At 45.2% G+C, this 26,579-nt stretch overlaps 1 protein-coding gene across 3 annotated transcripts in view; it reads right to left on the minus strand.

Annotated features, from left to right (window-relative positions):
* LOC138530413 (guanylate-binding protein 1-like) overlaps window positions 1-26,579 on the minus strand; it is a 1,110,598-nt gene that overhangs the window by 770,018 nt on the left and 314,001 nt on the right. For all 3 annotated transcript variants that reach the window (XM_069640909.1, XM_069640906.1, XM_069640908.1), the window contains one exon: window positions 1,909-2,096. In XM_069640909.1, coding sequence (XP_069497010.1) covers window positions 1,909-2,096 — 188 coding nt within the window. The remainder of the gene's footprint in view (window positions 1-1,908; window positions 2,097-26,579) is intronic.

Below are 26,579 nucleotides of genomic sequence, written 5' to 3' on the forward strand. Positions count from 1 at the left end.
ATATTCTACAATCCCCCTCATATATTCCCCCCTCTCCATCTTTCCCAACCCCCTCCACCACGGTTTCTAACTTCACTCCTGTCTCAGACTCTGAGGTATCCCTTCTCCTGTCCAAAACTCACCCTACGCTGCCCCTAGCGATCCTCTTCCCACCTCTCTCATTCCTAAAGTCTACCCGCTCCTGGTACCTATCCTTACCTCATTTTTCAAAATCTGTCTTTCTACCTCTACCTTTCCATCTGCCTTCAAGCATGCAATCATCATTCCCATCCTGAGAAAAACCCTGCAAACACCCTCCTGGTATCAAACCTTCACCCCATTTCCCTCTTAGCCATCCTATCCAAGCTCCTTGAACGCCTTGTTTACTCCCAACTCCCAGCACACATCTCTAATCTATCTCTTCTCCCTCCTACTCAATCAGGTTTCCGCCCCCACAACTCCACTGAAACTGCCCTTAACTCCGTCCTTAACTCCCTCCTCACAGCCCGCTACTCCAAACACTCTTCTGTCCTTATTCTTCTTGAACTATCTGCCGCCTTTGACACAGTAGATCACTCATTAGTTCTTGACTCTCTCTCCGCCTTTGGCTTTAGTGGTTCCGTCCTTGCCTGGGTCACTTCCTATCTATCTAACCGCACCTTTGCCATTTCCTGGGGCAGCTGCACCTGCCCCTCCTTCCCTCTCGCCCACGGCATGCGCCCAAGGCTCCGTACTTGCCCCTTTTCTCTCCTCTTTTACACCTCCCTTCTTGCTCCTATCATCTCTTCCTTTGGAGTATCTCACCACTTCTATGCTGACGACACTCAGCTTTTTCTCTCTTTCTCATCCTTCACCCCAACATTCATCACAAACTCTCATCCTGCCTCACTGCCATCAAATCCTGGATGACATCCCACTTTCTTACCCTGAACGCCAAGAAAACTGAAGTTTCCCCATCTCCCCCTTCTGCCCGCAATCTTGGTCTCCACTTTGACACCAATGTCTACTTCGCTCACCACATCTCTTACTTCCTAGGCATGTCGCTTCCATCTATAAAACATATGCAAAATTCATCCCTTCCTTACTTTCCACGCCACTAAACTTCTAATATCTTCCTTAATCTACTCTAGTCTTTTCAATTGCTCCGTTCTCTTCTTTAGCCTTCCTTTCTCACGTCTAGCCCTTCTTAAATCAATCTACCATTCTTCCATACGCTCTCTCTGTCTTCTTTCTCATCAGGACTCTATCTCTTCATCCCTTACCTCACTGGGATGGCTCTCCTTTCACTCTCAACTCAAGTACAGCTTCCTCGGTCTTGTCTTCAAATCTCTCTATGGACTTGCCCCCTCCTACCTCGCATCCCTCGTCTCCTATTCTCCCTCTCGTTCTCTCTGCTCTGCTGATCACTTTCGACTTAATGTACTGCGCGCCCCTTGTGCACAATCCCATTTCCGATCCTTCCAACTTCTTGCTCCTCTTCACTGGATCCTTCTCACACGCTCTCTCCGCTCCATTACTTCCTACTCGTCCTTCCGCTCTGCTTTAAAAACGCACCACCTTCAGTCACCTGCCTGACTGTTAATGGCTGATCCTGAACACCGTCCCACACTGTGCAAGTTTGTATAACTGACGTTTCTTTGTAAATTGTTCTGCTTATTGTTCTTTGCTGCATGATCCTAAATATTGACTCACATTGCTTATGTTATATATTGCATATTGCTCTCTGTAAAGCGCTTTGGTTAAAAGCGCTATATAAAACTCAATAAATACAAATATAAATAATGAACATCGATCCATGCTGGGTTTAGCATCCTGTGTGATTGGGAGGTAAGGGAATAGGGCCTTTAGTTGAGGACAAAGCCAGACACGTGAACACAAAATGAATGTAAGCTATTGAGCTGCAAAAATGCTACCTCAGTCCCATATTACCTTCATCATGCCTTAAAACAGAATCCAATGAGTGCCTTCCGAGCAGCATTTCCTCCTCCATATCTGGGTCTGCAGGTACATCGCGCATGCAGCAGACAAACTCCGGTAAAATGCCCTGCAGTAACAGACTGGTGTCGTCAGGGAATTCTGGATTCACACACACCATCTTGGCTGCCTCGGTCATGTACCTGTGAGATCTGGTAAAGGAGGTTTAACAGTGCCATTCAGCTCCTTCTACAGCCACCAGTCATACCCAACCTCTGTACCATGGCCATCAGTGACTCATAGGTTAACACTTTGTAAACCAGTGGCAGCTGGTGAATTATTTTAAATGTTTTCCACAAATATGCAGGCACCATCGAGTGTAGCGAGGGATCCCAAACCAACCAACAGTTTTTTGGGAGGTTCTCTCTCCGAGAAGGTTTTTAATAGCAATGGGTTAAAATGGTGCATGTTACTGCATCTGTTCCATGAAAAATTGTATAAAAAGCCAATAGACGCATGAAAAAAATCCAATAGATACAAATCACCAGCAGTGCAATGGAGTCTTTTTCGATTCATTTTCATGATACCCTTGTCCACAAAATACACCAGTATAAGTGACATTTTCATGCTGGCTGAAATCCGCTCCTGTGTAACCACTAACATTACTTTTTAATACCAGATCATGTGCCGGAAGTGTGTTAGTTTGGCGCAGCACACTTTCCTGTAGAAAAACTGCCTTCACTTTTCAATGAAAAAGTTCAGTACCTTACTGTTCAAATGCCAACTTTGTAAGAAGGGTACAATACATTTGGTTCAAAGTTTATTCACAACGTTGCAAGCAAAATAGAGCCTTTAATACAAGGTGAAAATGTGTTAGTAGGCACCAACTCTACTTGTGACTGCAGGGGCGGCGGAGGGACCTTGGACCAATATATATGCCTGGGTGGCAAAGCGGCAAGGAATATCTGCAATCGGGGACCCAGAATCACTTTGGGTCCCACTTTACAACACAGGGACCCGCAATTGGAATTTTAGTGCAGGTCATGACGAGGAGCCCCACCGGTGACCCTGTATGTAAGGTACGGGTTAATCTTCTGGCAAGGACCGTGCGCGGCTTAGCTAGACACACCGGTGACCCTACAGGCGAGTCCTCCATTACACGGACGGCACTGACAGTTTCGGCTGGAGAGGTGAAACAGTACGTAACTTCCGGGATACGCACGGACCAGGTACAGTCCGGGTGCAGCTACACGGCTGGGGAGCCCAATAATACTTTATCACCCTGGCTTCTGCTTCATCCCAGTCTTCCTTCCGTTTCAATGTAGATGGGAATTAGCGTACATATTACCGGACTGTGCATGCATTAAAGTGTGTAGAAGGAGCAGATGAGACGGGATAAAACTGTTGCTTTGTTTTGCTAAATAAGCAATAGCCCATATAGAAGCTAAGGGTCTGCAAACTCACCGCAAGTTAGCATAATTCTGTTTCTGCTGGTATAACCTCAAGTTTGACAGGTTTGGGCCAGTGGCAAACCACGGAGTATGGCTAGTCACTCGCTTGGGCATAACGCCCAAATATCACATCTTCGCTGGGACATATAGGACAGTATTGCTACCCAGTCCTGAAAAGATGGTTTCCATATCCAGCAACACTCAGAAGTGGAAATACATTCTAATAGAATTTCCAATGTGCCCGTATGGTCTTCTTGTCACACGCCAAGGGGGAAGAAGAAAGCTAGTCCCATCAAAGGTATTTTAGTAAAGGCTGTGGCATGTTTGTTGGCTATCCACTGGTGCATTAGTAACAAAGGACTCAACAGGCCTCATTACAAGTGTGCCGGTCCGGCAACAATGGTGCCGGTAAGCCTACTGGCACCATTGCTACCGGACCAGCAAACTACGAGTCTGCGGGTGGTTGCCGTCCCGCCCGCCAGGGTCAGACCTGGTGGGCAGAACAGCACCCGCCCGCAGAGTTACACAGAAGCACCGTCACTGTTATCAACGGTGCCGGTGCTTCCGTGGTCCCCATTCCCATTGAGTCCAATTGGACTCAATGGGAGTGGGGACTTACAATTAGCAGCGCCTGACTTCCCAGCGCCTGAATTCCCGGAACGCCAGGATAGTAATCCCCCAGTGTTTCTGGCAAGCCAGGCGCCTGTAAAAAGCGCAAGTCTTGCAGCAACCTGCCGGTTTCAACAGCACGGTTACCTCTGGACTTGTGATGAGGCCCATCACCTTTGGGCTGGCAAATCAATCACAATTCAGTAATCACACATCTGAACAACTTAAATCTGAGACCCGCATTTTGGAGTCACTGGTAAACTCTGCTGTACCCCTTCAGTCTCTTATACGGACGCATTGCTCCAGCAACGGAGGCAGTGTTAACATCAGCACGCAGTCCATATGGGGAGCATCACATGGGAGACATTTCTACCCTTGGTCGAGGCCAATGAACAGGCAATACTGTCAAAAGAAAGCAAGCAGACGGACATTGCATTAGAGAACCTTGCTCGGGTGATACAAAATCTTGCATTGCAATATGAAGATTTGGAGAACAGGTCCCGTTGCTCAAATATTAGGGTGAGAAATTTACCGGAAACGGTTCTATACTCTCAGTTAAAAGAGGCAGTAACCCAGATTTTTGCGGACTTGCTCCTGGGGGAAGAGAATCCTCTAATCTCTTTAGACCGAATACATTGGACTGGCCCGAAAAGGAGTGACCCTGGAGCCCGCCCACGTGACGTTTTGGCTACCTGCACCTCAAATGAACAAAAGGAACAGATATTGACAATGGCCCATGAGCAAAATACAATTACTTACTATGGGATGAAAATTCAGCTCTTTCAAGATCTTTCCCAGATCACTCTCCAGAAAAGGGAGGAAATGCAACCAGTTGTGAGAGCACTAAGTGATCAGGGGATCAAGTACAGATGGACCTTTCCTTTTGGAATCCTCTTCTCTATTGAGAGTACGCAGCATAGGGTCACGTGCCGAGGAGCAAGAATGGCATTGCTGCAAATTGAGGAAGGCGCAATAGCTCCACCAGTGCCCCGCAAGTACCTTTAGGAAGAGCTACCATCAAACATACTGACAAACAGGAGTGGGAGTGGTTACAAGAAATGTTCGCCCAAAGGAAAAGAGGATGAAATTCCATTATAATGAGCTGGAACACAAGGGGCTTTAGTCACTGGTTAAACATGGGGGGCTCCTGCGATTGGTTATTGTCAACTGAAATATTCCTATTACAGGAAACATGGGTTACATTTGATGTAGAATTTGACGGCTATGTTACCTACCAATCTATGGCAACAAAGGGTCACAGGGGTAGACCCATGGTGGCCTATTGACTAGTATTAAGTCCTCTTATAACCCCAGGTTGATCTTTGGGGACTGTCCGGGGGAAACTTACTTGTAATATAGATATCTCCACCAGGAGGCTAAGGGCGGTCCAATGACATACTGATAGTCAATGTGTATGACCCCCGGGGGAGTCAAATACTGAAGCCCTAGAAGACAAATTGGACTCTCTGCTGTCCTCATGGTGTATGGGAAAAGTTTCTGCTCGAATGATATTATGTGGAGACCTAAATGCTAAATGTTATGATCTTGAAGGGTGTGGAAAATATGCTTGTGTTTCAGACACCTGTAATCTACCTTTGGTCAGGAGCAACCCTAAGGGGAAAGTGTGGTTGGACATTTGTAAGTACTGGAATTTGATAATACTAAATGGCCGCACCAAGGGCGATGTACCGGGCAATTGCACATGGGCAGTGGGACAAAAGCGAACAGTCTTAGATTACATGGCAGTGTCGGAGTGCCTTTTGGAACATGTCCTGCAATTGTGCATTACTTTGAACAATCATAGTGATCATGCTACCCTAATGCTGAGTGTGGAGGGATGGGTGAAGGCTGGAAATGTGGCTGCATGTAATGAAGTAGTACCAAATCACGCTGCAAACAGGATCCGGTGGACCCAGCGTAATATTGAAAAGGTGAATACCATCTCCTTCCCTATCCTCACAGAAATTAAACAGTTGTTGTGGGGTAAAAGCCCAGAGGAGATTGAATGTTGGATACTGCAACTTACCCAGATACTTTTTAAGGGCTCCTCAGCCCCAGGGATAGGATGGAAGTCGGGGGGAAATTTGGTTTTTGATGTCAACATACGAGATCAGAAACGGGAGATGCGCCAAGCTATTCGAGCACTAAGAATGCCTATAACGATTGTAGTAGATCATGGGTTGTTAAAGGCAAAAACCAAAGAGATAAAACGAAAGTTTCGCTCTTGGCTACGAGCCCATCTACTATCCCAACAGAGAGCTCATTGGCAAGAATTTTCTGAAATTCTCTGTAGTAGAAACAGTCGTAGAATATGGCATTTCCTAGCTCAGGCTAGGGGTGAGCAGAAGCTTAAGGTCTTGATCCCTATTTCCGGGGAACTATGGGTAAATTACATCTCCAATAAATTCTATAAGGAGAATGAGGATACAACTAGTTTACCTGTGGGGGTAAAGCCCTGGCCACTCCAATATAGCCATAATATCGTAAAACAAATAATCATTAATTTAAAGCCCTCCAATGCCCCGGGTCCTAATGGATTAGCTAATTCTGTGTTAAAAAAGGATCCAAATAATTGGGCTCAGGTACTGCTCACATTATTTTCCTGCATTTGTAGAACCTGGCAGGTCCCTTCCTCGTGGAAAAAGTCGGTGTTGATTCCTGTGTATAAAAAGGGAGATAGGGGTCCCCCGCTAACTATAGGCAACTGTCAATGCTTGATGTTACAAGTAAAATCTTTATGACGCTGGCACTTAAAGAAGTAGAAGTCTGGGTTACAGAAAATCAGATATTACATTACGCACAGACTGGATTTAGACCTGGGGCGAGCACTACCCACAACATTCGGGTTCTTGATCAGCTGATTAATAATACCACCAGTAGTAAGGAGAGCACACTGTGCATCGCCTTCATAGACTTTACTAGCGCATTTGACCTGGTGGTGAGAGACATCTTGTGGTAAAAACTCAGAGCCATGAATTGTCCTGCCTGGTTAATGTATATACTAATTGCACTTCATAGCAATACCTCTTCTAAGGTTCGCCTCAATGACAATGGAGAAGTGTCTGCTACAATTTACACCAATATAGGGGTAAAGCAGGGAAGCATAACGGCGCTCATGCTGTATAACCTCCATATCGCAGACCTGCTGGCGCGTATGGCTTTAAAATCCAACTGCCCACCCAAATTGGGCGACACTCCTATTTTTGGCATGCTCTATGCCGACGACCTAATTTTTTTTGATTGTACACTATCTGGCATAAAGAGCATGCTAAATGAGTTGTCAGCCTATGCTTCTCAGCTAGGTTTGATTATCAACCTTGAGAAGACTAAAGTGATGCTGTAGCTAGAAAAGGTCCTAGCCCACTGGTATTGACACCGAATTGGGCACCATTGCAGTGGTGGACTCCTACCCATATTTGGGGCTGGACTTCAAAGATCTGGCTAATTATGAAGATATAATTAGGCATAAAAAACATCGAGCCAAGATGCTTACATTACAGGCTTGTAAATTTGGGAAGGGATCGGCTGGCTTTAGCATGGCAGGAATCTTAAAACTCTACCAACAGTGCTTTGTACCTGCCATTCTATATGGCTTGGAGGCTCTGGCCATGCAAGACCTGAAGTGGCTGAATATCTTGGAGGGTCACTTTTGGCGAACTGTGCTCGGCTTAGGTCCTTCATGCTCGGTACAGTTCTTATGCCTGGAGCTGGGCCTTATTTCCCTGAAAAGTATGGCTCTACGCGCGAGAGGTGCATTCTATCTTAAAGCTCGTGCAGATCCCAGATGTAAATTGCTGATCCTGGCTGGGGATATTATGAGGCTGAGAGACATCCTCGTGGCCTCAACTTTAAAGAAATAAATGAGTCCTTGTTAAAGGAGATTGATTGGTCTTATGAGAACAGGACGCACCTGCCCTATATCCACCAGAAAAAATAATTTGATGAAAAAATTAACAGATGGGATTGGAGTATGAACTCTATCCATCTGGCTTAACTTAGCGGATATGAGGCAGTATCCCATGTAATGTATAAATATCGAAAGCCCCAGCCTTATTTGCTTTTGTGTCCGGGACCCAGAGGTGAGGCAGTTCCTATTAAGGCTTCGGACTAATCAGCTCCCTGTCTTAGCGATCATTGGGGCCCGTGTGAAGATACCGATTGAGGCTAGACATTGTCAGATATGTCAGGCTATAGGAGTACTGGAAACTGCTAGACATGTCTTAACTCTCTGCCCAAAATTGGGACCAACATATATGTGCGCATTTGGGAAATGGGTCCATAACTACGAGACCATAACTGAGGAAGCCTTTTGGGATAGCTGCCTAAACTCTTGGGTCTCCAACTTGCTCTTTTTAGGGTGTGGTCTCATGTTAAAACCTTATTTCCGGATGAATTACGATCATGATACGGTGATACATTCTCTATGCACTTCAGTGCCCACAAACCGTACTTTATCTTATTTTTATTTTATACTTATTTATTCTGTTTGTTGTATTGTTTAGTTCTTCAATTGTACCGCATTGCACTACAATCTATTACTCGATTTCTGATTTTTGGATGTATTATTTGATCTGATTTGATCTGATTCTATGATTGTTATTTATGTTTTATGTCTTGCATGTTTTGTATGGACTACGAGATATATATGTTGTGTAAAATCCTAAATCTAGGATTAAATCACAATAAAGTATTATTATTATTATAGCTCCTGATTCTGGTCACATCCCAGCTATCAAAATCATGGGAGTGGTCGGTTGCGTTGCGTCGAGGGAGGATGCAGAAAAAGTAGCAAAAGGCAGAATGGAAGGTCCGCCTGTGAGACCCAACTCCTAAAATGCCCGATTAAGGAAAAGCATGTGCAAGCGTAGAAAGCAACAGACGATTAGACACAGCCTTAATATCATCTGAACATGGAGAAGGAGACGCTGTAGTACATTTTGCAATGTATCTGTTAAGGTAACAGATGGGGGTACTAGAATAACCCGCACGTTGTCCTGAGGTATTAGTGGGTACATGGCTGGGGCCGGTTGCTCCTCCTTATGTTAGAAACTGTGGCTCACAACAGTAGACTATGGTTGGGGTTGTTTCTCGACAAGTTGGGGTTAGGGGGGTGTAACAGGTGGGGTAAGACTGGACGGGTGGGGGGAATGGGGAGGGCTTGCATGGTATTTTTGTATAAGATGTGAGATCATGTTGGAACACGCGGAATATGAGACATCAATAACCTTGGCAGTCAAGTGGGACAGTTTAAATGTTTAACATTGAATTTTAGGGGCTTCAACACGCCGGCGAAGCATAGGAAGCTAGATGCTCTTTTGGGGTATCACCAACTGGACTTGGTGGCGCGCCAAGAGACGCATATATGTCTTTTGGATAAGCACAAACTGCGTCTCCGCTGGTGCTACAGGCCAATGCTAAGGTTAAAGTGGCAGCTGTTCTTTTAGCACTGAAAACCGGCCCCCACTGTAAAGTATTGAAAACACACATTCACAAAGAGGGACACTATATATTTGCTATCTTGGAAGTTGGCCCCAAAAAAGTAACAGTGGCGTTGATATATGCCCCTAATATGGGCCAGGAGAGCTTTCTGAAATCAGTGATCACTCAAGTTGAAATGTTTAGTGAGGGGGAAATAATATTACTAGGAGACCTCAATATAGCTTGAGACCCCTACGAGATCGGAGTGCAGTCACCTCCTCGGTGCACTCTGCAACTTCTAAACTATTAAAATAAAAGTTTGCTCATTTGGCTTGGTAGATGTGTGGCAGGCCCTAATGGGGAGTCGAAAGGATATACATTGTATTTGAATGTGCATCGATCGTTCTCCCGCATTGATTATGCTTGGGCTTCCAAAACCCTCTTAGGTAGGGTTACGTCTATGATTTGTCGCCCAATCGTGCTGTCGGACCATGCTCCACTGACCATTCAGATAGTTATATCAGGCATGACTCAAAGGATGTGGACGTGGAGATTTCCTTCTGAAGTACTTCAGGATACAGTGTTAAGGCGGAATATTGAGGCTAAAATAGAGGAATTTTTTAATCTCAATGCGACAGCCGATATCTCTGTTAATATGGTGTGGGATGCTTTTAAGGCTTCAATCCGTGGGATCCTTATAGCAGAGGAGGCATATAAACAGCAACAGAGAACAGCTTTAGAAGAAATACTGGAAGCTGAATTATAACACGTAATGAGGGAAATGGAAACACGTACAGATCCGGCAATCTTAAAAGCATACAGAATAGCCTGAAGCATTTCATGAATTCCTGATTTGACTATAGATTGTTAGCCCTGCACTCATGCACTTTTGATAGAGAATATGCACCAATGTTAGTCATGTTTATGAACTCTTGATACTTGATATTGCTTAATGAATTCATGTTTCTGATCAGCTAAAGGAGAGATAACTGACCCAATGAACTTAACTTTGATTTTTTTTTTCCTCCCTCTCCCTTTTTCTCCTCCCTTTCCCCTCCTTTTCTCTCATTACCCCCCGATTAATCCACTGAAGACATATTGCACCATATACTTTGTATTTAACACTGTTATTTAATGCCAAATATGTGAAGCATTGCGGAATTGTTGGGGATGCGAGGGCTTTTATGCGAATGAAAGGAAATTAATTGTTGGTTTGATTGTAATGCCTTTCATGTTGAAAATCAATAAACATATTTAAACAAAAAAACAAAAAAAGCATACAGAATAGCAAAAGCCAAATTAAATTCATTTCTAACAAAAAAGGCAGGGAAATCTCGGCTGTACCTGCGCCAGTCTTACTATGTTAAGGCCAATAAGGCAGATAGTCTTTCAGCGAGACAATTATGCAAGAAGATCGCTTCACAAATCATCCTATTGACAAAATCACCAGACGGGGATAGCGCTACTGAAACTCCTCAAATTATATTGTTTCACTTATTTTATTCGCGCTTATGTAACACTGAGGATTCAGACGAACAATCCCAGATATTATAATTGCAGACAGTTAATCTTCCCCGGATCTCGCGGAAAGATCGGGGCATTATGGAAAAAGAAATTACTATTGCAGAAGTAATAAATGGCATAAAAATCGCTCCCCCCTAAAAAAAAACCCGGACCCGATGGGTTCTCTGCTACATTTTATAAGACGTTCTGGAAAGTTTTAGCTGCAAGGTTAGCGCATCTTTATAACTCATTCACAAGCTCAGTTTGCATCTCCTCCTCTATGGAGAAAGTGAAGAAAATATTATTTCCAAAACTGGTTAAGGAATCTGGTAGATGCGGATCATATCGGCCTATAGCCTTAATTAACCTTGATGCCAAGATATATTCAAAAATAATTGCAAATAGGATAGAAGGTTTGCTTCCATCTATTATACAACCGGATCAGTCTGGTTTTATAAAAAAAAAATCAAAAAAACAGACAGACACATGATAACATGCAGCGATTATGTCATGTGCTGGAAAAAGTGGCAAATAAACCTACCCCTACGATCCTCTTATCATTGGATGCCCAAAAGGCTTTTGAATGCACTGAGTGGTCGTTCCTTTTCCAGGTCATGACCAATATGGGTTTTGGCCCTCAGTTTATAGCAAGAATTAAAGTAAATTATAATCTCCCAATGGCACGTTTACTGATTAATGGACAACTTTCTCCCCCAATTTTCCTTCAGCGTGGAACAAAACACTGTTGCCCCATGTCATCACTGTTGTACACCACAGGATTGGAGCCTTTTTTAGCAAGAATCTGACAAACGCAAGAAATTCACGTATACAATTTGGGGAGATAGAACATGAAATCATGGCTTACGCTGATGATATGTTGTTAGCAGTTTCGGAACCGGCTATATCATTACTCGGAATAGAACGTAAACTGGAGCAGTATGGCTTGTTAGCAGGTTTAAAAATTAATTTCGCCAAATAAGAAATATTAAATTTATCTTTGCCCCCTAACACTGTATCCTCTTTACACACTCAAACTAAATTCGGCTGGGCAAAGGGTCAAATGAAGCTTTCGGGAGTAGCAATAACTCTGGATTTAGATGGTTTATATGAAGCTAATTTTCCCCCTTTATTGAAAGTGATCACGAACCAACTCGGAAAATGGCGCCCTCTATCGATCTCCTGGCTCGGACGGATGAATGTCATAAAAATTACTATTCTTCCTAAAATATTATACTTTTTCCAGGTACTCCCAAACCGACTCCATGCAGCATTTTTTAAAACGCTACATGAAAGGATCTCCTATTATATTTGGAATAATAAACCTCCTGGGGTGGCATGCGAAGTCTTGACTGCTTCCACCGAACAACAAGGATTGGGTCTTCCTGGTTTTTATAAATTCTACGGGGCAGCACAACTCTGGATAATTAAAGATTGGTGGGACTCAGATGAAGAGAAATGGTGGCTGCAGATGGAACAGGCATTGGGGAGACTGCCCCCTCCCCCCATTTCATAGGAGTAAGATTACGCATTTAGTTGAAGAGATAGGGGATTGGGAGGCTAGACGGTACAGTCTCACGACATACCCATCACGGTTTATTCTGATATTTTCTAATCCCAAATTTTTTCTGGGCTGTGATCCTCAGGCATTTCACAAATGGAAGCAAGCAGGATGCAGGAAAATGTGTGACTTGTTTATCGGTAGGGACCTCAAAACCTTTGAAAAGTTCTTCACTACTAATCCAGGTAATAAGGCTTTAATATCGAATATGTATAAAATTGTGAACGGGTCGTCTCCTGCCCTCCCATTGCATTATAAGTCTAGACGTCAGCTGATATTGGGGGTATAAATTACACACAAGGAATGGGAAGGGCTATGGAATTATATACCTAAATATACCTGTTGTATTCAACTACGAGAATTTTTGTATAAATTGTTAACTCATTGGCACTATACATCCACCCGTTTGCATAACATGAAATTCACCCTGTTGGAACAATGCTGGAGACAATGTGCGGCGAAGGTGGACTGGGGACACGTTTCATGGCATTGTCCAGTGTTGGTGGTCTATTGAGCAGTGATTGATAAATGTATGCAATAATTGTTCGGTGTATTGAAACCCAGCTCCAGGAAGTTGAACCTATTGTTGATCTTTGAATCCACTATGGGTTGTAACTCAAAGCAAAAATGTACAACATTTGTGGTGTTACAATTGGCCGCTTTATTGGGAATAGCTCTAAAGTGGAAGTCCAAGGATCCTCCGATGGTTACTGAATGGTTTCCTATGATCTAGAACTTTGTAGCACTGGAATGGACTACTTATGCGATTCAAGGTGAACAGACAAAATTTCCTTATGACTGGGCAGAGGTGCTTGAATTTTTAGAATCTGACTTTAATCTACAGCATTGTCCTCCATCAGCTGCGTGTTCTCGATATTTGTTGATTTTGTGTATTGCGCAATTTGTACCATGTAAGGGTTCAAAGGGGGGATATCCAGCTGGGGGTGGGGAGGAGTTGGGGTTTTGTTGTAATATTCTTAAAATGCAAATAAAAAAAAAACAAAGATGGCACCTCATATTCAGACATCATGAATATAACACTGGTGACACATCATAGAAATATGAATTCTGCAATTGGATATTTGAAGAGCATAACTCTTATATGTGAGCTAAGTGTTTTGGTCGCAAAAGAACCCCGTTTTGCTCTTATTGAACAATTTAGGAAGCATTCAACACATCTTGGGGTCAAGGGATTTTTCCAAGAAGTACTTACCCAGCCACCACCGGCCTAGGTCAGCAGGCCTTAGTACCTACTGTACATCTAATGGGTAAAGGGGCAGTTTAGGAGATATGTGATCTCAGCCTCTGGGTACACCACACAAAGTGAGAAACACCCCCACATGAGAAGGGAATTTAAGCCTGGAGGGGGTGATGCAGCTTGAGCAAGACAGCTGACTGGTCATGCACACCAATCAAAAAAAGAGAAGCTCCTTGCAAAGGGCTCCCCTGTCAAGTAGAAGGTCAAGGTACAAAATGTGGTGGTGTTGGCCGAGTCAATGCTGGTTCCTGCAGCAGTCCTCCAATGTCCTTCGGTTGTCTTCAACTTTGGATCTGTTCAGGTTTCAGTTGATTCCTGGGTCAAGCTCCCCTCATTATTGGTATTTGTATTTTACTCATATTTATGAAGTGCTTTTTCCAAAGCCATGCTCAGAAGTTCAGAAATATCATTAGAACCAATATGAACTGATAGTAATACAATGTTAGCAACAGGAAGGAGGAAGAATATAGGTCATAAAAAAGAGAGAAGGAAAGCTAAAAGGTGAGTTATTGAACATGTGGAGTGAAGGAGATAACAAGTAAAATGTAAAGAATTCCAGTGTTCTGTGCACAAATGGAGAAGAACCGAAAGCGAGAGGCAGCACAAGGAGGTTTACGGTCCTAGCAGAGAGGAAGATGTTGGGAACAGAGTGATCAGGTAGGGATATAAAGAGAAACAAGAGCCAATAGATAGGGATGGGCAAGACCATGGATACAGTTAAAAACGTTGTGGAAGTGAAGGCGAGTCGAATGGAAGAAAAGATATAGGACAAAGAGAGGGGCGAAAAAAGAGGAGCAGGGGGTAGGGAGAACAGAATACGAATAGCAGAATTAAATAGCAGAATGAAGGGGTGGGCAAGATGGGAAGAATGAAGTCCAAATAGTATTGCAGAACAGTAGTCTAGACGAGAGAAGATAGAAGAGGTAATAGAAGTTTAGTAGCATAAAAAGACAGAAAGGGATGAATGCAGCGAATATTGTAACAGTGGTAATGACCGATATGGGCTGTAGTGGAAATGTGTCAAGAAAAAGATAGAGACTCCAAGATTCCATGCAGAGGATGAAAAAGGGAAGAGGGTAGGGGGAAAAAAAAGACCAGGATGGAGAGAAGTAGGAGAAGGGATATATGTGCAAAGGCCCTCGCCAGACCGTGCTACGAGTGTGCTGAAAGGGCATACAAAGCTCTACCGGGCTGATCTTCTTGATCTGGCCCCTCTTGGCACTTGCTTCCCAGCTGGATGGGCTCTCCCCACTAACTCAGGCTCTTGCTCTACCACTAATGACCACTTACACACGTCTCAGTTACCAATTTAAGGTAATCTTAGATTACTCCTTCTAAATACTCGCTCTCTGCCTGCTCATGCAGATGATATATAACATGTTCTATGTTTTTCTTTGCCACGGAAACCTTGCTGCACAAGCCCTCTACTCCTGCTTTGAATCAAGCCATACCAGAGGGCTTTTCTACTATTCATGTAGATCGCCCCCCTCCACAGAAGGGCGGTGGACTAGCGGTCATCTTTAGAGACTATTTAAAAGTCTCTAGACTTGACTGACCTGCCAGTCTGCCTATGTAATCTCTTCTGATGCGCTGTGTCCTTCCTCTTCATGCGTATGCGACTTTTTACTTCTCTATCGCCCTCCAGGCTCCTACACTGGTGCTCTCGAACCTCTTCTCGACACTATTGCTGATCTTCACTCACAACTTTCCAATTGTGTGGTATTAGGAGATTTAAATTTAAAATTCAATAAACCTTGTACACTAGCGCTCAACTCCTTCGACAGTTTGGCTGACTTGGGTCTTGTCCAATCTGTCTTAGAACCCACGTTTACGTTGGGGAATACCTTGGACCTTGTGTTTGCTAATGAAGGCCTTTTGACCTCGTTCCTGGTGGAACCAGTCCTCTGGTGTGATCATTACCTGGTCTCTTTTACACTTAACAGGGCCTGTAGCTATCAAAGGACTGCCCCAATGAATAAGTTGCAGCAGAGCTGGCGCTCAGTTAACTTGCCAGATTTGGTATCTGTTATTAAAAGGAATGAGGGTGAGACATTAGAACCCACATTATCAGCGCTTACCTATGCAATGCGCACTGCAGCCGATTTGGTTGCCCCCTTCAGCTTGTTCAGCCTCAAAGGCTTCCCTCACAGCCTTGGTTTACAGATAACCTTAGATCATTGCGCCTGACCATGAGAGAAGCAGAATGCAAATGGCGGCGGTTGGATGATCCTAGCCTTAAAGTGTGCTACAAATCATGTGGAACGGCTTATTTTGCAGCCATTTTGGCAGCAAAGAAAGCTTTTTTTGCTCATAAAATCGAGACTTCCATGTGTCAACATAAATCACTTTTTGCTGTGGTGAGATCCCTCTCGTCCACTGCCACACTCTCCCCTTCAATCCCACCCACCCAGGATCTCTGCAATGATTTGGCCGGTTCATTCATTGCAAAGATCAATATGATTCGTACCAATATTGCCAAGACTCTAATGCAAACTGCTACTGTGGTTCCTTGTCTCCCAGCTAACCCTAATACTACATCTGGACTCCCTACCTATATAGACCAATCGCGTTCTGAGGGATGGTCTGTATTTCCTCAATTTACCCAATCACATGTCTAATCTGTTATCCCTCGCTTAAAGTCGGGGTCTCCCTCTGATGCCATCATGAAAGATATCTCCTCCTAATTCCTGCCTGAGATTACTACAGCAGACTCCCTACCTATATAGACCAATCACGTTCTGAGGGATGGTCTGTATATCCTCAATTTACCCAATCAGATGTCTAATCTGTCATCTCTCGCTTAAAGTCGGGGTCTCCCTCTGATGCCATCATGAAAGATAACTCCTCCTAATTGCTGCCTGAGATTACTACAGCAGTGACTAATTCCTGACAAACTTGTTTTATCCCCTCCGAAATTAAAGCCGCCACAGTCATCCCATTGCTTAAAAAACCCTAACTTGATCCTTCAGTGTCCTCTAACTACCGGCCTATTTCACTTCTGCCGTTTCTCATGAAACTCCTTGAGTCCGTGGTTTCTCCTCTGCTGTCATCTTTTATGGAGTCTACTGTGCATTTTGATCCTGCCCAATCTGGGTTCAGGCCAGGTCGAGGGACAGAGAGTGTCCTGGTCTCGGTTCTGGACAATATGGCCAGGCTGGTTGACACAGGTGGGGTGGTTGCCCTGATTCTATTAGTTCTGTCAGCGGCATTCGACACTGTCGATCACCCCATCCTGCTCGACCGCCTGGCCAAGTCGGATTCTCAGGCCAGGTTCACGCCTTGTTTGCCTCCTTCCTGGCCGACAGAACTCAAGACACTTCACTTCCTCTCCTCTATTTTCTCTCTTGTTTGTGGTGTCCCTCAAGGTTTCGCCCTGTCCTCCATTCTTTTCAATATCTACATCTGGCCTCTTGTGTGTCTCATCCGCTCCTTCAGCGTCAGATGTTACTCCTGATCCGACTGGATATCGATCAGGCTGACATGTCGTTGTAGAGGAGGTCCCAAATAAAGTCTGCCCATTTTGAAGTACCGGGAACGTTCACACCAAAATATGTGAAGTATGATGAGTAAATAAACCAACAGAGAGCCGCAGTAGGGCTCTGCCCAGTACCTATTAGAAGAGCAACACCTATTGAAGTACCAATACCCAGAAAACCATGGGCAGTAAGGTATCCATTGAGAAAACCCTACCAGCAAATGAGACGAAATGAAGATTGTCTAAGTACCGTCGCGGAAGAAACCAAAAAGGCCTTAATGGAAGACGAATGGTGATGTCACAAGGACTCGGACGGACTCGCAGATAGAAGGAATGACGACCCAAGGATGACACAAAGAGGCGAAACGCCATGAATAAGGTTATCATGAACCTAGAAGAAGAGAACAATGTTGAAACACAAAGAAGCTTAAGCTGTAAGCAGGATGAAGATATTCAACCAGCTAACGCCTGTACATATGCTTGTAACCGCAAAAAAGCTAAGAAAACAATACAGCTTGCTATGCTAAGTAGAAGAATAGCACAGCAAGTGCCATTATACATAATCTACCTCAAAACGAAGCACAGTATTACAAGTGAAAGTCCACTTTGCACGAAAAGCAGAACCAACTCAGGTTACTAGAGGCCAAGTAAGACAAGATACATATTCCAGCAAACGAGAAGAGACGGCTGAAACGAAACTCGGCAGATGCAACTCATGCCAGGAGAGCCAAGGTCAGACCAATAGAAGGAATGAACAGTAGCTACATATAATTGAAACTTAAGAACAGAATATCTGGTCTTTGAAAGGTCAAGAAAAGGAGGCGTAGGCAGGTGGCAAGCCGAATAAGAATTAAATGCACAAATTGAGAGAAACTAGACAAATTCACGGTGTGGGTAACACGTGACCAGCCGAGCGAGAAGGAGCACGGGTTCACACCTACGCTTGGCATCCGCCCAGACAGAGATATGAGACATTTTCCAGACAGAAGATGCAGTTTCGAGGCCAACCACAGTAAAATAATTGACACATAGTTGCTGAAGCAATGATTAATTGTAACCTTAATTGGAGGAAGGCCGGTTAACTAGGGGGCACCTAGCACCTGGCTGACCGTTCTGCGTGCTGCTAACAAAGTGGAAATGTATGCATGGGGTTGATGCCAACCCAATCACAATGCACCAAATAATCTTGGGTCCTATAGTTAGTAGAACCAATGGGATGTCGTACTTTTAGTGACGTCTACAGTAGTCATATTTGAAGGAAGGGCTTAGACGCCCACCTGACAGTGTTTACCCAATCCCTTCACTCCGTTACCATATACAGATATAGTACCTATATTAAAGTTACCTTTTCCTAACCAATAGAATTGCATGTTAACTTTTGAGTGTTACACATTAATTATGACGAGTTTAGAGTATAAATGTCACTGTTTGTATGAAGTTCGTTGGAGTTGAAGTGAGACAGACTATCACATCACTGCTGATTTCCATGACTCCCCGTTTTTTGCACTTGTCATTAAACTGACTCCCTTTGCCAAACCATTGAGTTGTCCTGATTGATTGGTGTTGGAGTAATAAATATGCACCCCCATCCATCTCGAAGCTATCGCATCTTAAAGTACTTCTGAGCAAACCTCGGCTCTATGGGCCGGCCGGGGGTCTCCGGAGTACATCGTCGTGCCTGAGAAGATGTCTGACAGCCGTCGGAGATTGGATGAACTGCAATTGGCTGAAGTTGAATGGGGATAAGACTGAGATGTTGGTGGTGGGATACCCCCCCCCCCCGATCCTTCACTTTGGGTGTCTTCCTTCTGGCCTTCTTCTTTGGATTCCCTTCAGATCCCCGCTGATAAGGTTAGGAATTTGGGGGTAATAATCTCGGCCACTCTCTCCATGGAGCCCCAGGTTGCTGATGTATGCAAAGCAGGACATTTTCACCTGCGTATTCTTAAGAAGGTTCTCCCTTTTGTTCCCACTCATCTTCATTCGCCTGTTGTGGCCACTCTTGTGCTTAGTCGTTTAGACTACTGTAATTCCCTTTATTTATCCCAACCTAAGAGACTCATTCAGCTGCTGCAACGGTTACAGAATATGGCTGCTCGGGTTGCCACCGGCTCCCCTTATGGTACCCACATCTTCCAGGTGTTGCGGACCCCTCATTGGTTGCTGGTTGCCCAGCGCATGGTTTTTAAAACGTTGTGCTTGGTTCAATGTGCCCTCCAGTCCCAAGGGCCGGAATATCTGTGTTGCTAAATTCCTACACTATGTTCCATCGCGGTTGTCATGACTTGTCGGGCGGCGCTTCTTTGATTTGTGGAGACGCCATTGACAGGTTCCACTACGTTTGACGGCCGTCTGGAATCACCGTTCTAGTGTTTTCCCAAGATGGCCGCCGACGTCCTTTAGTGCCAGCTCAGTGCAGTGTTCCTCGCATTACACCTTCACTGCTCTCCCGGCTCGAAGGTAACGCTGTGTATTCCCTGTCCGTGTTTCCTCCGTTTGGATCCTGTGTTAGTTCTTCCCTGTTTTCTTGCTGTGTTGCTTGCCTTCCGGTATTTCTCTTACCGGTCTCTACGTTCGGCTCTCTCTCTTTTGCTCTCCTCGCTTGGCTGCCCTGCCTAGCCTTCTCACGTTCCCTGCTTTCTCTCTCTTCCTCATAGGCGCCTTAGTCTCTTTACCACTGGAGCCCTTCCGCGCCCCTGTTCTTACTTGGGAGCCCCTTGCTGACATCCTCTGTGTTTGTGCTCCTTATTTTGCTGACTCTGGCAAACCTCCATTCTACTGGAAGGCTTCCACTGTACCTACCACTGAATTTTCGGAACTACTCCGCCTAGGAGTATCGTATTCAGCCCACATCGCTATCACAGACCATCTTGCCAGAACATCCATCGCAGGGTTTTTCTGCCTTTTGGGCTTTTTCCCTTCTCAGGAGCCGGCTCCCGGGAGTCCCCGCTGTTCGGGTCTCCAATCACCCGACAGTGTGGCATCCCAGGGAGCTTGCCCCTACTTACGCCAAAAGAAGGAAGCCAAGAAGAACGGCAAAGAACAGATCCGAAGATGTCCAGGAAGGAAGTCGGAGCTACAGGATAACTCTACTGACTATTCAGGTGAGGAGGAAGGGAGGGAAGCCTTAATCAACCCTGACAGCCCTGACAGAGTGCAACGCCCGAATACCCCAATGGCTTCTCTCGAACAGTATCAAGAATTGGTGGCTGCCATTCAGGGGCTTACTGTAGAGGTGCAATCACTTCGATCCGAGAATCAGTCCCTGCGACAAGAGGTAGCAGCTCGCGATGAGGCCCGTGGAGACCTACCTCCTCTACCCTTACCTTGCGGGAAATATGATGGAAATCCGAAGACATTGAAAGAATTTTTGGATGCTTGCCAGTTATATGTCACTTTCCGCCCTCGCACTTATGAGACCACCAACGCCAAGGTGGGTTTCTTAGTTTCTAATTTAACAGGGAACGCCTTGGCATGGGCTTCACCTCTAGTCCTGCAGTCTGATCCAGTTACTACTGATTATGATCAGTTCGTACAACTCCTAAAGACCCGCTTTGACCGACCTGAGGTACAGTATGCCTCATATGAAGCAATCCTCGACATTACACAGGGCCCCCATGATGTACAAACTTATGTTACATCCTTTATGCAGCTTGCCAGAAACGCCGGATGGCCAGATTCTGCCCAACAGACTTTGTTTCGTCGCGGCTTGCATGAGGACATAAAAGACGAATTGGCACGCATTGCACGACCTCAGACGTTTCAGGAACTTGTTTCTCTCGCACTACAGATTGAATTTAGGCTGGGAAAAAGAAGACAAGAAAGAAGGCGTCCTCGACCCTCTGCCTTACCTATCTCCCCAAATTCTTCTAGGGAACATTCGGCTTCATCTGCTGGGGAGGAACCTATGCAAATCGGTACCACAAGAGGACCTTTAACAGCCGAAGAAAAGAAGAGAAGAAGGGAGCTGGGTCTCTGCAGGTACTGTGGTTCTAGCAAACACCTACTCCGTAACTGCCCAGAGGTTCCTCCCCGCCACCAGGGAAATGAATCTCCCCGAACCTAATTAGGGGTAGGTCCGGGGGAGTTGGGAAAAATCCCTGTACCAACACTTTCACTCCTCTACCCAGGGAAGACAATCGTTTGATGGTGTTTCAGGTTAAGCTGTGCCGGGATTCCTCTACCGTCTGGGAAGCGTTAGCCATGCTGGACTGTGGTGCAGCAGGGAACTTCATCGATGTATCCTGGGCCCAAGAGAACAATGTGCCTATTCTACCAAAGAATCTGCCCTTGCCTGTGGAAGGGGTGGATGGCCAACCTCTGTCCTCAGGACCCATTACCCAAGAGACTCTGCCTCTTCAAGTCCAATTGTTTCAGCACCAGGAAGAAATGGTGTTTGACATCATTAAGGCAGCACATTTTCCTGTGATTCTCGGGATCCCTTGGCTGCGCAGACACAACCCAATGATTGACTGGTCGAACAATACCATTCAGTTTCGGTCGTCTCTCTGTCTCAATGAATGTCTGAACATTGGTCACCCCCTTGGCTCACTGAACAAGAGAGATACTGTGTTGACAGCATCACTTCATATGGTACCAGAACACTATCAAGACTATTTGGAAGTCTTCATGGACAAGCAGCCACATTCCCTTCCTCCTCACAGAAGAGAAGACTGCGCCATTGAGATCCAACCTAATGCGTCTATCCCTTTTGGAAGGATGTTTCCTCTATCGTTACCAGAGCGTAAAGCTCTCAAGGACTACCTGGATTGTAATCTACAAAATGGACTCATTCCAGAATCCATATCACCTGCTGGAGCATCGCTATTCTTCATACCAAAGAAGGGATCATCTGAACTCCGTCCTTGTATCGATTACCGAGGATTAAATCGCCTTACTATTAAAGACCGTTATCCTATGCCTCTAATCAAAGAGATACTGGAGGCTGTACAAGGTGCATCTATCTTCACGAAATTGGATCTCAGGGGTGCGTACCACCTGCTCCGTATAAGACAGGGGGATGAATGGAAGACAGCGTTTAGAACCCCGCTAGGGCATTTCGAATACCGAGTTATGCCCTTTGGCTTAGTTAATGCACCCGCTATTTTCCAAGGCTTTATGGATAAGTTGTTTGCTGACCTTCTATTATCTACAGTGGTGGTGTATTTAGATGACATCTTGATTTACTCTTCGTCTCTTCCTGAACACAGAAGACATGTTCAGCTGGTGCTGGAACGCCTGCTGGAAAACAAGCTTTTGGTAAAGCCTGAAAAATGTGTTTTCGAAGCACCTTCGGTATCCTATTTAGGGTTTATCCTTTCCCAAGAAGGTATCCGCATGGATCCCTGTAGGATACAAGCAGTCACCCACTGGCCTACTTCTGGAAACGTCAAAGAAGTACAACGCTTCCTTGGACTGGCAAATTTCTACTGCCAATTTATTCCGGGGTTCTCCAATATGGTCCTTCCTATCACTTCGCTATTGAAGAAAGGTGTTACCTTCTCTTGGACACAAGAAGCGGATTCTGCATTCCAAGCTCTGAAAGAGGCATTCACCTCGACTCCCATCCTTGTGCAGCCTGATCAAACCTTTCCCTTCATAGTAGAGACGGATGCCTCAGGAGGAGCTATTGGTGCAGCCCTCCTGCAGAAAGGTTATAGATGGTCTTGAACATCCTGTGGCGTATTATTCAAAAACCTTGTCCCCTAGTGAAAGGAATTATTCCGTCATCGAAAGGGAACTGTTGGCTATCAAACATGCCTGTAAAAAATGGCGTCATCTCCTTCAGGGAGCTATGCATAGGTTTACTGTACGCACCGACCACAGTAATCTTTGCATCCTCCAACAGATGGCATGTCGCAATGCTAGACACACCCGTGGGGCGTATTTTTTTTCTCAGTTTGATTTTGAGGTTACCTACCTACCTGGCAAACATAATATCTTAGCCGATGCCCTGTCACGCAATCATGGTTCGGACGGTGAAGCAGACTTTTTGCCATGATTTATTGTTAGCGGGTAAAGAGATCCGGACTGTGGCCAATACTTTCCTACGCGAAGTCTGGATCAAACAACACAGCTCACCGATTAGGACAGATTTAGGAGCTGAATTAGAAGAAAGAGAGGGGATCTTCTTTAAGAGTCGAGCTTTGTTCCTACCCGACAAAAAAACACCAAAGACTGGCCCTTTCATGGTGTCATGATTCACCCATGGCCGGACATAAGGGCATACGAGCCACTAAAGACCTTTTGTCCAGAATGTTCTGGTGGCCAGGTTGGAATCGAGATGTGCATTCTTATGTAACTACCTGTTCCATCTGCGCAGCCAATAAGTACCATTCCTCCAAGCCCATAGGCTTACTGCAGAAGGAACCAGCTCCCAAACAACCATGGACCAACGTCTCTACAGACTTTATTGTGGAACTGCCTAACTCTGAAGGGAACATGGTTATCATGGTAACTGTGGATTCTGTAAGCAAATTGGCTCACTTCACGCCTTTGAGGGGATTACCTATGGCTCCCGAGATGGCCAAGATATTCCTGAAAGAAAGAGTGTGACTTCATGGCCTTCCAGAAACCGTAGTGTCCGATTGAGGCCCTCAATTCACTTCCCAGTTTTGGGGTTCTCTTTGCAAACAATTAGGGATTCAACGAGCCCTTTCGTCTGGGTTTCACCCACAAAGCAACGGACAGACGGAAAGGCTCAATCACACACTAGAGCAATATATCCGATGTTTCTGTAGCAAAAAGCAAGATGACTGGAACGCTTTTCTCCCTATGGCTGAGTTCACTTACAATAACACCAGACACACAGCCATCAATATGTCTACTTTTTTTGCACATTTGGCTACCATCCGAAACATTTGCCGTTGGCAGAGATTCGTCCGTCGAAATTGCCCGCAATTGAACATCTCCTGAAAGAACTTAAAGACACCCATGTGTTAGCCAATGAGACCTTGAACGCTAGCCGACATTCCTATAAGGCATGGGCCGACAAGAAGAGGAAAGCAGCACCCTCTTGGACGGAAGGTAATAAGGTTTGGTTAGCCACGAAATTCTTAACCCGCTGGACACACATTGGGAAATTCGCACCAAGATATATCGGACCCTTTCGGATCACTAAGAAAGTGAACCCTGTTGCATTTCGTCTCCAGTTACCATCCTCTCTTAAACATGTACATCCCGTGTTCCACTCCTCTCTTTTGAAACCTTATCTACCGGATCCCTATAAGAGAAGATCTAAAAGGCTGTCTAGTGACTTTCCGTCTGAACCAACAGAATATGAGGTGTCACATCTTGTAGATTCCCGTTACCATCATGGAATTCTACAATACTTGGTTCATTGGAAAGGTTATCCCCATCGAAGAATGTACATGGGAGCCTGTTAGTCACATTCATGCCCCTCGACTCATTAGGAAGTTTCACAGATTGTATCCGGGCAAACCAGGACGCCCCCCAAGTAGAAGGGGACATAGGGTCATGACTTCTGTCGGGCGGCGCTTCTTTGATTTGTGGAGACGCCATTGACAGGTTCCACTACGTTCGAAGGCCGTCTCGAATCACCGTTCTAGTGTTTTTCCAAGATGGCCACCGACGTCCTTTAGTGCCAGTCCAGTGCAGTGTTCCTCGCGTTGCACCTTCACTGCTCTCCCGGCTAGAAGGTAACGCTGTGTATTCCCTGTCCGCGTTTCCTCAGTTTGGATCCTGTGTTCGTTCTTCCCTGTTTTGTTGCTGTGTTGCTTGCCTTCCAGTATTTCACTTACCGGTCTCTAAGCTCGGCTCTCTCTCTTTTGCTCTCCTCGCTTGGCTGCCCTGCCTGACCTTCTCACGTTCCCTGCTTTCTCCCTCTTCCTCATAGGCGCCTTAGTCTCTTTACCACTGGAGCCCTTCCGCGCCTCTGTTCTTACTTGGGAGCCCCTTGCTGACATCCTCTGTGTTTGTGCTCCTTATTTTGCTGACTCCGGCGAACCTCCATTCTACTGGGAGGCTTCCACTGTACCTACCACTGAATTGTCGGAACTACTCCGCCTAGGAGTATCGTATTCAGCCCACACCGCTATCACAGACCATCTTACCAGAACATCCATCGCAGGGCTTTTTCTGCCTTTTGGGCTTTTTCCCTGCTCAGGAGCCGGCTCCCGGGAGTCCCCGCTGTTCGGGTCTCCAATCACCCGACAGTGTGGCATCCCAGGGAGATCGCCCCTACTTACGCCAAAAGAAGCAAGCCAAGAAGAACGGCAAAGAACAGACCCGAAGACGTCCAGGAAGGAAGTCAGAGCTACAGGATAACTCTACTGACTATTCAGGTGAGGAGGAAGAGAGGGAAGCCTTAATCAACCCTGACAGCCCTGACAGCGGTCTCTGCGATCGGCTTCAACTGGCCTACTTGTTGTTCCTGCCGTTCACGTTGTGGTGGGTGGGCCTTCTCTTTTGCAGCACCCCCACTTTCGAATGGTCTGACGCTTCATCTAAAAAATTTGAAAAACCACCTTGCCTTCTGAAAGGCTCTTTGTTTTACCACTGTTGCAGTGTGCACACTGTTCCTCTCTCTTCTCCAGCGCCAAGATGACTTTGGTGAACGTGTGCTTAATAAGTACGCCTAACATAACAAGGTGAAGAGGCACAGAAAAACAGAAGTTCCGTTTTAGAGTGATTTAAGTGTAAGAAATCAGAGGACATCCACAATTGGATATCTGCGAGACACAGTAAGAAGGCAGAATGGAGAGAGTCTGGGAAGGGAGAAAAAATTCGATTCGCGTAAAAGTGTGAGGCGAGGCTAACAGAGTCAATAAGTATTTAGAGAGGAGTAGTGAAGATGGAGAAGAGTACGTGATAAGAGTGCTGAGCCTTGATGGGACACCGTGGATGAAAGAACCTGGGGAGATGAAGTACTGTCAGTCTAAGAGACTGAGTAAGAACAATGGAGAAAGATAAGACGGAAACCACTGAAATAAGTCACCAGAGAAATCCAGCGAGATAAGGGAAGAAAATAAAGTGGAGTAATCAACCGTATCGAATGCAGTAGAAAAATCTAGATGAATAAGGATAGATTGTGATGTGCAGATAGAAGAGTTTGAGACATGCAGCAGAGCAGTGTCAGTAAAATGAGCAGGGGAACAGAAGGAAGTAAGGAATGGAAGTTAAGGAATGAGGAAACTTGGGAGTGGACAACCATATCAAGATGTTTAGAAAGGAAATGGAGAAGAGAGATGGTGTGAAATTTCAAAGTGGGTGATGGATTACAAGAAAAACATTTCACAATGGGGATAATATGTTTTAAAAAAGGAATGGAGGAAGATGGGATAAAGGATTGGGGAATAGGATAAAGGGGACGGGCCTTAGGAGGTACATGAAAAAAGGAGGCAGTGTCAAAGTCAGAAAGAGGGAGAAAAAATGAAAAGGACAGGGGGGAACAGA

This window comes from Ambystoma mexicanum, chromosome 1q, assembly GCF_040938575.1.
Source record: "Ambystoma mexicanum isolate Mex_15411 chromosome 1q, UKY_AmexF1_1, whole genome shotgun sequence".
NCBI classification, from domain to species: Eukaryota; Metazoa; Chordata; class Amphibia; order Caudata; family Ambystomatidae; genus Ambystoma; species Ambystoma mexicanum.